The 13,738-nt window shown below is 38.2% G+C and overlaps 1 protein-coding gene across 16 annotated transcripts in view; it reads left to right on the top strand.

Annotated features, from left to right (window-relative positions):
* Window positions 1-13,738, top strand: part of LOC126143126 (disks large homolog 5-like) — a 556,312-nt gene that overhangs the window by 63,252 nt on the left and 479,322 nt on the right. For 2 of the 16 annotated variants that reach the window (XM_049915335.1, XM_049915334.1), the window contains exons 8-10: window positions 8,246-8,411; window positions 8,624-8,789; window positions 13,311-13,333. The exons of 11 other annotated variants lie outside the window; for them this stretch is intronic. In XM_049915335.1, coding sequence (XP_049771292.1) covers window positions 8,246-8,411; window positions 8,624-8,789; window positions 13,311-13,333 — 355 coding nt within the window. Of the gene's footprint in view, window positions 1-8,245; window positions 8,412-8,623; window positions 8,790-13,310; window positions 13,545-13,738 lie in introns of those variants that run through there. 3 more of the 16 variants (XM_049915336.1, XM_049915337.1, XM_049915333.1) reach the window with 2 other exon arrangements.

The following is a 13,738-nucleotide window of genomic DNA, read 5'->3' as shown; positions in this document are numbered from 1 at the left end:
GCGTAATTTTGCCATGCCGCTGGCACGTGTGGGGGCACATGTCAAGAGTCGCAGCACCCATCTTGCAGATAATATTTTCATTTCTAATTCTTCAGTTTAAATGCGATATACCTTTTCAGATGATATCTGGCAAGTGTAAGCAATTTCACGCACTTTCAATGGGCGATCCTCCACACCTATTTTGTGCACTTATGCAATGATTTCTGGAGTAGTGACACGTCTTGGCCGGCCACTGTGCGAATCATCTAAGATCTCTCGACCAAATGTAAATTCGTTCACCCACTTGGCAACAGTTGTATATGAAGATGCATTGTCCCCTAGTGTATTCTGGAAATCGGCATGAATGTCCTTTGCTTTCATACATTTCTTTACAAAGTTCTTAATCTCTGCTCGAATCTTGAATTTTCATTTTTTTTTTTCCTTCCTTTTTCCCCCCATCTTTGCAAATCACTACGTGGGAGCAACAGAGCCAAGTCACAGCCACAGCTCTCTTCCGAGAGCATGACACCTGTTTACAGACAACAGTCCAATGAATATCACGTGAAACACTCGTTGTGCTGGTGCTGACCTCTTGTGGTGATTCCGAGAACTTTTCAAACCACCCTCGTACACCAAAGAAAGGAAGGAGTGCCTTACTTGTTGTTGGTAGACTAAGCTACATGAAGACATGTGAAAATTTGTTCAATAAAAATATTAGAATGGAGGAGGGATCATGCGCTTCCGTTATGATACAATGGTTAAATTGTGTTGAAATTATTTCAGTAATGTATGAGATCATGGAAGTAAGTGCAGTCAGCTGGTTATCACCATTCCCTACATCTACATCTATACTCCACAAAGCAAAGTCAGGTGAGGGTGGATGGTACGTTATGTATCAATGTCGCACCCCCACACTCTTCCCCATTCCATTCACAAATGACTCGTGGGAAGAAAGATTGCTGATAAGCTTTCATGTGAGGTCTGGGGTATCTCTAATTTTCCCTCCACGGTCTTGTCACGAAATAGTGTGTACATAAAGTTCAAGAATACTTTAAATTATCGTCGACTGCGGCAGTCGCTTCCCGTATTCTCTCCCAGAGCTCTGCTACATCACATGCTAGGGCGGTACATACACCAGATCTATAATGTGTCCCCACATTAAAAAGTCACACGGAATGAGATCTGGTGATCGGGAAGGCCCTTTCATGAAACAGCTGTCCCCTTTTGTAGCAAGGACGATCTATCGATGCGGCAGCTCCGTGTTCAGGTACCGATGAACTTCGCAATGAAAACGGGGTGGAGCCCCATCCTGCTGAAAGATGAACGGAGAGTCTGATTGCATTTGAGGCATCAGCCATTGCCCCAACATGTCCAAGTAGGAATATCCAGTGACAGTACTCTCGGCAAAGAACAATGTGGCCTGTACAGTTTTTGACGCGACACAGCACAAAGAACATTTACCTTTGGGGAATCGTGCTCAAATTCAATGCATTCATGTGGATGCTTTGAACCCCATATTCAACAATTATGCCTGTTCACTTTCCCATTAGTGTGAAAAGTGGCTTCATCGCTAAAAATTAAGCGATCAACAATGCTATCCCCATCCTCATTCAATTGTTGCAACTGCAAACAAAACTCAAAACACTTGTCTTTGTCGTCATTGAGCTTCTGCACTAGCTCCAATTTGAATGGTTTCATGGACAGCTTCTGTCACAGGACTTTCCACACTGTCATTGGAGCAGATTCCTTTGGAGTCTTTACAAATGTCTCTCGTACGTGCTCCACATTCACTTCACTTGCACTGGGACATCTGCCTCTCTCTGTCGGGCACAAGAAACCCGTCGTAACAAATTTGTTGTGCCAGTGGTAAATGGCCTTCCATGTTGGTGGCTTCTTGCCATACTTGGTTCTAAACAATCATTGAACAGCTGTAGCACACTTGTTTTTCTCGAATTCCAACACACAGAAAGCTTGCTCTGCACCTGAACGCGCTACATTTGCAACTAGCACTGATTATCAGCAACTTACCAAACTACGCTGTGGTGGTATACATAAAAAAAAAACTTTCAGGGTTTCTCTTCAAAATGACATGTATAATATCTGTCCAATGTTTGGTTCTTGTGCAATAAATAGTGTGTTCCCGGACTATATGTACACCCTGTACATGTTGTAGGAAGCAATATACTAGTAACTCTTCTAGGAATGATAATTAATTGAAACCCTCAGCTCCCGACAGGTGTTGTTGATATACGTCGATGGGGACAGCTGAAAATGTGTTCCCCGACCGGGACTTGAACCCAGGATCTCCTGCTTACATGGCAGACGCTCTATCCGTCTGAGCCACCGAGGGTACAGACGAATAGTGCGACTGCAGGGACTTATCCCTTGCACGCTTCCCGTGAGACCCACATTCCCAACTGTCCACCGTCTATATACGTAATGTACCTAATAGATATTTGCCCTTCCACTCATTACTCGCGCACACCAAGTTGTCTATTCCCATAAGAGTTCAGGCAACCTGTGCGCATTTGCACAGACGAACGTCAATGGCTGGATAGCCTTTAACTATATATATGAAGATAGTAATTGTTCTCGAAAGAACAGATACCATTGATCACCGTGCAGCTTCTCTAGAATAAATGATAATTAATTAAAACCCTTATCTGCTGACAGGTGTTGTTGATATACCTCGATGGGGACAGCTGAAAATGTGTGTGTGTGTGTGTGTGTGCCATGTAAGCAGGAGATCCCGGGTTCGAGTCCCGGTCGGGGGGCACATTTTCAGCTGTCCCCATCAAGGTATATCAACACCTGTAGGCAGCTGAAGGTTTCAAGTATCATTCATTCTAGAGAAGCTGCACAGTCATCAATGGTATCTGTTCTCTCAAGTACAATTACTATCTTCATATATATATTCTAGGAATGTACGCTCTAGGAAGTTTTGACAGTAAAGAGCACAGTGGTGCAGAATGCTTCTCTTGCAGCGTCGCTCTGGGATTAGCTGAGCATCATCTTCACTCTCTTACTAAATGAACCTTTAACGAAATGTGCTGCTCTTCTTTGAATGCCCTTGTTCTTGTGTCTTTCCTGTCTGATACAGAAACCAGCCTGATGAGGTTCATAAAGTATTGGTTGAACAAGGGTTTTGTAAGCTGCCTGCGTTGTGGGTTGCCTCCATCTCCACAGGATCTTCCAATGAGTCTGTTTGGTGTCAGCCGCAGCAATAAGTTTCATGTGTTCATTCCACTTTAAACTGCTCCATACGTACATTCCTAGATGTTTTATGGGAGTGATTGCATCCAGTGAGTGTTCTGCAGTTGTTCAGCCATATAGCAGTGGGTCTTCCTGCCTATTTATTTGCAATTCATTAAATTTGTTTTACGTTGAGGGTCACCTGCCAATCCCTGCACCAAGCATTGATCATTTGCAGATTGTGTTGGATTTCGATTCAGTTTCCTAGTGTTGCAACATCTCTGTACACAACAGTATTTTCCATGAATATCTTCATGGTACTTTCAACATTAGGACATTTATGTATTGTACATCTGAAGGTTTCTCTCTATTGAAAATGACATGTTGTTTTCTGTTACCTAGAAAATCTTCAGTCCAATCACTCAGCTTGTCCAATATTCCATATGCTCCTGTTTTGTTGTCAAAGGTATGAAATTGTGCCGAACACATTCCGGAAGCTGAGAAAATGTTTTTTCCCCTTTAAAATTCATTTTTGTAAGTTAGTTTCTGTAGTTGTAAATTATTTTATTGAGGTTGGATTCCTCTGGAAACCATGTTCTCAACTACCACAGTATTAGTGCTGTAAAGAAGAAAAATGGCAGCCTCAGTTGTAAGAGATTTGAAATAATTTATTACAGCAAATTGATTTGTCACCGCATGGCCATTTTCAGTACAAAAATAAGTATTGAAGACTCGTGTAATAAAAGCACATACTAACAACTTCAACATGGCCGTCCGCAGCTTGTGGTCTAATGGCTAGCGTTGCTGCCTCTGGATCACAGAGTCCCGGGTTCGATTCCCGGCTGGTTAGGGCATTTTATCTGCCCAGGCACTGGGTGTTTGTGTTGCGCCATCATTTCAACATCATCATTATTTGTGAACATGGCTAAAATTTGACTGTGTAAAGATTGGGACACTGTACAGGCACTGATGACCGTGCGGTTAATCAGCCCACAAACCAATCATCAACATACTCCTCATCCAACGTTTATTGTGTGTTGAGGTCATGTTGAAGTTATAATATGTGCTTTTATTGCACAAATTTTAAAACTAATATTTGCACTGAAGAGGGTCCTGTAGTGAATGAAATAGATTTTCTGTAATAAATGATTTCATCTCTCTTAGAATCGAGGCTGCCATTTTTTAATTTTTTTTTTTGATACAGGAGCTATTATTATTATTGACTTTTTTTTCTCAGACTTAAGTCTGGTTAAAAATGGAACGTGACGCGGACCTCGGTCAAGCGTGACTTCCTTGTAACTGTATGGTATATGTTATATTGCATTTAGGAACTTTCGGGTAATTGAACATGTATCAATAATTACAGATTTTTGTAGTTGTATATATATGTTTGGATGTAGCTGTATTGCATTGATGTACTGGTGAATATTGTGAGGTATGACTCCTGTAGTTGATAGTATAATTGGGATAATGTCGACTTTATCCTGATGCCACATGTCCTTGACTTCCTCAGCCAGTTGGATGTATTTTTCAATTTTTTCTCCTGTTTTCTTCTGTATATTTGTTGTGTTGGGTATGGATATTTCAATTAGTTGTGTTAATTTCTTCTTTTTATTGGTGAGTATGATGTCAGGTTTGTTATGTGGTGTTGTTTTATCTGTTATAATCGTTCTGTTCCAGTATAATTTGTATTCATCATTCTCCAGTACATTTTGTGGTGTGTACTTGTATGTGGGAACGTGTTGTTTTATTAGTTTATGTTTTATGGCAAGTTGTTGATGTATTATTTTTGCTACATTGTCATGTCTTCTGGGGTATTCTGTATTTGCTAGTATTGTACATCCGCTTGTGATGTGATCTACTGTTTCTATTTGTTGTTTGCAAAGTCTGCATTTATCTGTTGTGGTATTGGGATCTTTAATAATATGCTTGCTGTAATATCTGGTGTTTATTGTTTGATCCTGTATTGCGATCATGAATCCTTCCGTCTCACTGTATATATTGCTGTTTCTTAGCCATGTGTTGGATGCGTCTTGATCTATGTGTGGCTGTGTTAGATGATACGGGTGCTTGCCGTGTAGTGTTTTCTTTTTCCAATTTACTTTCTTTGTATCTGTTGATGTTATGTGATCTAAAGGGTTGTAGAAGTGGTTATGAAATTGCAATGGTGTAGCTGATGTATTTATATTTGTGATTGCTTTGTGTATTTTGCTAGTTTCTGCTCGTTCTAGAAAGAATTTTCTTAAATTGTCTACCTGTCCATAATGTAGGTTTTTTATATCTATAAATCCCCTTCCACCTTCCTTTCTGCTTAATGTGAATCTTTCTGTTGCTGAATGTATGTGATGTATTCTATATTTGTGGCATTGTGATCGTGTAAGTGTATTGAGTGCTTCTAGGTCTGTGTCACTCCATTTCACTACTCCAAATCAGTAGGTCAATACTGGTATAGCATAAGTATTTATAGCTTTTGTCTTGTTTCTTGCTGTCAATTCTGTTTTCAGTATTTTTGTTAGTCTTTGTTAATATTTTTCTTTTAGTTCTTCTTTAATATTTGTATTATCTATTCCTATTTTTTGTCTGTATCCTAGGTATTTATAGGCATCTGTTTTTTCCATCGCTTCTATGCAGTCGCTGTGGTTATCCAATATGTAATCTTCTTGTTTAGTGTTTGCCCTTGACTATGCTATTTTTCTTACATTTGTCTGTTCCAAAAGCCATATTTATATCATTGCTGAATACTTCTGTTATCTTTAGTAATTGGTTGAGTTGATGATTTGTTGCTGCCAGTAGTTTTAGATCATCCATGTATAGCAAATGTGTGATTTTGTGTGGGTATGTTCCAGTAATATTGTATCCATAATTTGTATTATTTAGCATGTTGGATAGTGGGTTCAGAGCAAGACAGAACCAGAAAGGACTTAATGAGTCTCCTTGGTATATTCCACGCTTAATCTGTATTGGCTGTGATGTGATGTTATCTGAATTTGTTTGGATATGAAGTGTGGTTTTCCAATTTTTCATTACTGTGTTTAGAAACTGTATCAATTTAGGATCTACTTTGTATATTTCCAAAATCTGTAGTAACCATGAGTGGGGTACACTATCAAAGGCTTTTTGGTAATCAATGTATGCGTAGTGTAGGGACCTTTGTTTAGTTTTAGCTTGATATGTCACCTCTGTATCTATTATCAGTTGCTCTTTACATCCTCGTGCTCCTTTGCAGCAGCCTTTTTGTTCTTCATTTATAATTTTGTTCTGTGTTGTATGTGTCATTAATTTCTGTGTGATGACTGAAGTTAATATTTTGTATATTGTTGGTAGGCATGTTATGGGGCGATATTTAGCTGGGTTTGCTGTGTCTGCTTGATCTTTAGGTTTCAGATAGGTTATTCCATGTGCAAGTGTATCAGGGAATGTGTATGGGTCTGCAATGTAACTGTTAAATAATTTAGTTAGATGTGAATGTGTTGAGGTGAACTTCTTTAGCCAGTAATTTGCTATTTTATCATTTCCAGGGGCTTTCCAATTGTGTGTAGAATTAATTGCTTGGGTGACTTCATGTTGCAAAATTATCACTTCAGGCATTTGTGGTATCATCTTGTATGTGTCTGATTCTGCTTGTATCCACCGTGCATGCCTGTTATGTTGTACCGGGTTTGACCATATGTTGCTCCAGAAGTGTTCCATGTCTGTTATGTTTGGTGGATTGTCTATTTTAATGTGTGTGTTATCTATTGTCTGGTAAAATTTCTTTTGGTTTGTGTTGAATGTTTGGTTTTGTTTCCTTCTATTTTCACATTTTTTGTATCTTCTAAGTCGTTTGGCCAATGCTTGTAATTTCTGCTTCTTTTCATCTAATTGATCTATCGCTTCTTGTTGTGAGATTTTACCTAAGCTTTTTTGTTTTTTTTTTTTCTGACATTTCATTTTTTATAAATTGTGTTAGCTGTCCAATGTCTTTTCTCAGTTTTTCTATTCTGATCTGTAGCCTGTGTTGCCATGCTGGTTTTGTGGGTTTCTTCTGTGTGTTGGTTGGTTCTGATCTCTGCCTAGTGTGTATATTTAGTGTCGTGAGTGCTCCTATATAAACCAGTAGTTGTAACTCTTCCATAGTTGTTTTCATTTATTTTGTTGTGTAAGATTGCGTTGGTAGTTTTTATTGTTGTTTCGACTTGTGGGTTAGTTGGCGGTCTATGCAAGAATGGTCTAATGTCTGTATTTGTGTCTTTGTATTCTATATATGTCAGCTGAAATTTATCTTCTATATCTAACATGTGTGTCACTTCGTGTTCTATTTGTGCTTGTTCTGGTGGCTGTCTGAAGATTTTGTTTTCCTCTGATTGTTTAAAATTGATGCGTGTTGTCCTTTGTTTGCTCTGGGATGTTTGAGGCCATTACTGTATTTTCTTCTTCTTCTGATTGCACATTATTTTGTTCCAGTATTTGTTGTACTTGTTGTTTGATGTTTTCTAATTCTGACTGGGGTGTCCTTTTATTTTTTATTATTACACGGATCTGATCAGCTAGTCGTTGTTCTGTTAAAAATTGTAATTCTGGGTATCTGGTAATAAATGTTGTGTATACTTGTGATCTGTATCCAGTTGTGTTGGTTCCTAGGTTTGTTGCTTGGTAATAACAGAACATGAGGTGTCGGTTAACTTCATCTGACCATCTCATCCTCTCTTTGTTTTCCTTCTAGGGTGGTTGCAGGAAGCATATCCTGCAAAACACCTCTATTTGGATTTAAATAATTTTCCAGTTGGCTAGCAGTGTCGTTACCATTGTGGGCGGGCATAGGGTTCAAGCGTCGTCCCCGACCATGACGGCGCTTGTCCGAGGCTTCTTTAGTTCTGTCCTGAACCAACTAATCACACTAAAAGGGGGGTTAGCCCTATTAGTGGTTTGTTCTTTTCGTCGCCTTTTACAACTGGCAGAACATACCGGAGGCCTATTCTTTTCCCGGGCCTCCACGGGATATTATTATTATTATTATTATTATTATTATTATTTGAGGTGTTAATGACAGAACTGCAATATCCAAATTGTGTCCCCAATCTTTCTTTGATTGCAGTTGCATGAAACCATGGTATCACTGATGAACAGAGATTCTACTTTACAAGAGACATTGGACTTTGGTACAGCATATAATGACTTGTTCTATATACTGGATCTTGTGGCGCAAAAGAGGATGGCAAGACATGTGACACTAAGTTTACCTGAAATGTCTATCCTCGCAGGTAAGAAATGGTAACTTGGAAAAACATTGCAAATAATGATTGGTCTTTAGATTTATGTGCCAGAACTTTGTAAGAACTGTGTTCACGATGGTCTGGCTGAATTAATTTCTGCAAAATGCTGCATTTTTAATAAAATAGAACAAAGTGACACCTGTAAAATCATTAGGATGATGAAACTTTGATATGGCTTATGAAACAAAAATAATTTTCAGACGATCCTCGTTTAGAGCATGTCATTGGCATGCACTCAGATGAAACACGTGAATCTGAAAGTTCCAACAAATTCTCAAATACCTGTGAGTGGAATCAACATATGGATGCTTTACTGTCTAATAATGATCAACTGGTTCAATCATTAAGAGACCTCATTGCTGTATGGTGAGTTCCAGCAAATGTATGTTTCTATATTTCAATTGATGTCCAGTGTATAATCTTGATTTAAATAATTGAAAGAACAAAATTCATATCTTCGTGGACTGACTGACTACTATGTTACAGGATATAAAAACTGTAACATACATATTTAGAAGTATTTATTGCAGTGTCATGGTGTAATGTCAATTTGAAACAGCAAGGTGTGAGGAAGGGACCTCCAGGAGTATGTACATCCTATTTGTTCTACACAAGTATCACACATTATTACTCTTGCATTTTGTTTTGGAAGTTTTGATTCGAATTCCTTTGTTCACCAGTTCGTTGTTTTCATTTCTATGAGAGGTATATGTGGCATCTTGAGTGCTCTCACTGTTCATCTCATTTACTTGTGATTGGAGTATATTCTTACAACATGACTCGTATTCTATAACCAATGTATAGTATGACAGTTTCCAAGACTACAGGAAGAGAACACACACATAATCATTAACCCGTCCAGTAGAGCTCAGATGCTGCTTACGGTTGCCACACCAGGGAAGGTTTGGGACGTTTACCATTTGTAATTTTGGTTCCAGGGTTCCCTAAATGAGTTAGACTGTGTCTGCTTTCCTAACTACTGATACAAAGACCTAACTGCAAGATGAGATTTATAGGTAGCACATTTCTCAACACTTTATTGCAGTAGACTGTGCGGAAAATGTCTCAAAGAGATCTTTTGCAGTGTATGTTAACTCTGCTGCAATCTTAAAGGTTTTGCAGTTTTTGATCCTGAATTACACATTTAATGCTCATTGCATGTATTCAATCTATATGTGTGATAAAATAGTGGTGTTACTTTTAATCACATGTCGTGTGCTGTGTTTGACTGACAGAAGCAACTAAGTGCCGAATTTGAATTGAAATGTATGCGAAGATAATGTGCTTTTTTTTTTTTTACTCGTGCTTTTGTATAATGAAATGTGCAGATTGGTATCCCACATTAAAGATCTGTCCTAAACACATTATTTCCAGTATCGTTTGTTAAAATAGTCTCAGCAAAAGTGGCGTAGGTAGCAAACTATTACCATTACAGGTATATTGTTCTGTTGGAATTATGTGTACCCTTACCTGGATCTGCACAGTTTATAGTTCTCAGTTGTTATTCAGGTATGGTCTGGATGCACAACTTACCTCACTTTCACCCTGAACCCATATTCCAAATATTTGTCTGATACACAGCACATTCTACTCATATTTTGCTATTCTGACTCACAATATGCACACTTATTTGTAAGAAAATAAAATTCTCAAGAACTCTGGTACAATACACTCAGAAGAAGAAACTTGCTAATAATGCATTTGAATCTCCCAAATGCTGTCAGTGAGTGAGGAAATTCTCAGCAAGTAGCAACTGAAGGTAACAGGACATGTTTCACATGCATCTTTTATGAAGCTCTGGTTAGATGGTCCTACTTGTGTGAACATGTGCTAGTGCTTTCCGAGACATTTACAAACTTTGCATTCCTTCTCTACAGCAGATAGAATTCCCAATTGATATTGTCATTCTACTAAATTTATTCCAAACCATTGTGGCATGGTTGTGCAGCAGCCTTATAATGTGATTAATATTAAACAGTCCCGGCCCACATGTTTGTTCTCAGTGGTTTTTAAACCATCTTCTATGGTTTGCTTCCTGTTAGGTTACCATTTAACCTAATAATTCCATAACTCTCTCTCTCTCTCTTTTTCTTTCTTTCCAGCTCCACACTGGTGGCATCTTCTACATGGTTGAGAAAAACCTGGGTATTTAGGAAAAACTCGGTGGATAAAATTTTTTGCCATTTTTTCATATTGGTAATAAAGCATCTAAATTTAAAGTCCCATGATTAAGTTATTCACAAGTCTAACCCATTCTAACTTCTGCAGAAAAGATAATTTACATGTAAAAGTTAGTTTTATTGATTACCAGCTTAGCATCTGCCGCTTCACTCACTCAGACTGTGTGCTCTGCACAGATTTTTTAAAACTGAATTTTTATGTTGTTCACAAATTGCACTAACTTCTAAACTTTTCATGCTAATTAATGCCATAGAAGCATGGTCTTTCCCAAATGTACTTCTTACCAAAAAGTGATTCTTTTAGCTGGAGTCAAAGATGGGCATTAATCATGCCTTTTGCATTCTTGTGGAGACATTTCCATAGCAATGTTCATCCCTAAAACACATTTTTTATATGTAACTGATAAGTGAAATACCAATTTTCAGATTTTTAACGTTAAAATGTTTTTTAATACAAGAAAATATTTTCTTACACACTTTTATCTCTCGTTTCATCCCCTAAGGAGTTGAATTTCCAGCAACAGTGTAACAGCTATTTTTTTTATTTCTAACTGAGAAGCCAAATTGCAGTTTTGAGATTTAGCTTTAAAATATCTTCATAATGAAATATTTGCATAAACAATCTCATTCTCTGTTTCACCACATTAGCATTGTAATTTCCAAAAACACTGTAACGCAGATTTTTTTTTTAAAAAATGTCTATAACCAAGAAAACAAATACCAATTTTCATAGCTGTAGCTTCAAAGAAACTTCAGGAGTTCTTTAGAGCTATCTTCAAAATCGACTTAATAGCTAATATTTTCAAAAAGCTTTCCTTCTATTATGCGTGGGATTTCAAAAATCCCTTCCTAAACAATGCCTTCAGTACAATATCGACAGTCTCTCCAGATTTAAAGATCCTGTCTTTGGCAGTTTGGTTTGGGTGTGATGAGTCATTCACAACATTGCGTTTTATATGTATGATGGATAGATTGTAATTTAGAGAGAAACATTCAAATCATTTGGATAAAGATGTATAAGTAATAGCTAGATTCCTTACAGTTTGATGCAGGATACAAATTCATCTGTGCAAAATAGCTCAGTCAGAGCAAATTTTCAAAGGATAGAAAACCCAGGATGGAACATGGACAATATGAAAGGAGATAGTGCTGCTCACCACACACAACAGGCATTGAGTGGCTGGCAACAGATGATTGCTGGGAGGACTGTTGCCAGCTTTCCATGGGAACTACTGGTGGAAACTACAGTAGGATTGAAATTATGTGTTAGTTGACACTTCTGGCTTTGTACCTGCTTTCCTGAAATCGGAGTGCTCAATGTCACACACATTCACTGTTGCCAAACTGCCACAGCAATTGGTTCATTTCCAAGTGCTTGTCTCGCTTTCTTTCTTGACGATGTTTTCAGATCCCGAAACCTGAGTCTGGCCCTCTTATTTTGTATTTCAGTATACCTGATACACGAGGCGCAATTCAGCGTTACGTATACAGTTTTTATAATCCTAGAGACGAGCTTATGTTAGACGAGCTTCGCATGACATTGCATGAAGCAGAATTTTCATCTATTTGCACTTGTTTTTCTTCCTATCATTCCCTTTTCATTGAAATCTGCTTGTGCTGTCTATAGCTGCAACTGAGTGCCAAACAGGACTGCTCAATGGTTGGTAATACGGCAGCTGGTGTAGGCAGTAAGAGGATGGTTTCAGATAATCAGTGAGAGAGAGAACTTACAATTTGCTTTTAGCACTGAAACTGAAGTTTTTCGGTCTTAGAGTTTGCTTGTAGAGGTTAACTCTAATAGCCGTGAAAAAAGTGATTGTGATTTTTGCTTCTGCTGTAGATTGTTGACTGCCACTTTGTTGGCTACATTGCAAATCATTAGGTTTTGTTTAGTTTAGGACACAAGTTTAAATTCAGGGCTGTACAATGATCCTTCTGGCGCAATTAAGTCGTGTGTCACTTAAAATCGGCTGTGGACAGATCATCTCCTATTGCTGTCTTATCTCGTGCCAACCGCTTCAGACATTGCTCTACATTACACAATAACAGCATTCGAGAAGCGAGCCCGCCGTGTTTCTGTGCCGCCTGTAACAGAGCGGTAGCCGGCAACGGATGTGGCAAAACTGTAGCAGCAAGTGACAGACGTCAACTATTGAGTAATTGTGATCGGAGCATAGTCGTCTGTAGAGCACTGACAACATGGAGGTACTGTGTACGTGCGGAAAGCAGGTGCACCAAGTCAGTTGCAACTGTCAGTGATCTCCTCTCGCGACTCCACTGTAGTTGATTACTGTGAAATTTGGTCGATTTTCCTCACCGAACATGAATATGTATCCATCTTAAGTACTTATGTATTTGTACTTGTTATTCGTTATAGGAATTAGATAGTGTTTAGACTTAATGGACATGTTAATCTACTGACAGTCTGTTTGAAACAGTAGATGAATGTTATCAGTTTATTTAATATGTTATTCCCTTTCTAGTGAACTGACTATCCAATAAAAAATTCATGTACATGTGAGTTAATGCCTGATCTTATTTGTCCTTATTGTTACATGTGTAGCTGGATATCAGTGTCATAAGTCTCTTTCTGCCAGTGATGTCCTGTGAATCTGTGCTTGTAGTTCTTTGCTGATTGTATCACTTACATCCACTGTTTGTTGCTGTGGGTAATCAACACAAAAAGCACTTTATTTCTATATTTTAGGTGGCAACAACCGTTTGAGACAGGTGTTCCAGAAGATATGGTTGTGAATGGAAAGAACATATTGCAGCATACAGCACACTGGGATCGTGTAACAGCTTTCGTGGAAAGAAAGCAAATGAAGGAATAAGTTGTGGGGAAATCATATTTGAAAATTAGGATTTACAAATTTTTATAGATAACATCATATTGTTTTAATACTTAACAAAAGCTATGTTGCTCTGTTAACTTGCAAGAACCTGGCTGAGTTATAGCTTTTTATACGTTTATCTGTGCAATATGTAAATTAAAATAAACTACTTTCTTCATTATACTACTACATAGTAATGGTCTTTGCAATGCACCGATGCACAACTGTGATTTCATATATGTAAGTATCTGAGTATGTGGCATTGCCTGTGTATGCACCCCCCCCCCTCCCCGACCCATTA

The sequence above is a fragment of the Schistocerca cancellata genome, unplaced genomic scaffold, assembly GCF_023864275.1.
Source record: "Schistocerca cancellata isolate TAMUIC-IGC-003103 unplaced genomic scaffold, iqSchCanc2.1 HiC_scaffold_782, whole genome shotgun sequence".
In the NCBI taxonomy this organism is placed as follows: Eukaryota; Metazoa; Arthropoda; class Insecta; order Orthoptera; family Acrididae; genus Schistocerca; species Schistocerca cancellata.
Note: the sequence above shows the minus strand (reverse complement) of the source record. Positions and strands in the feature narration are given on the sequence as shown.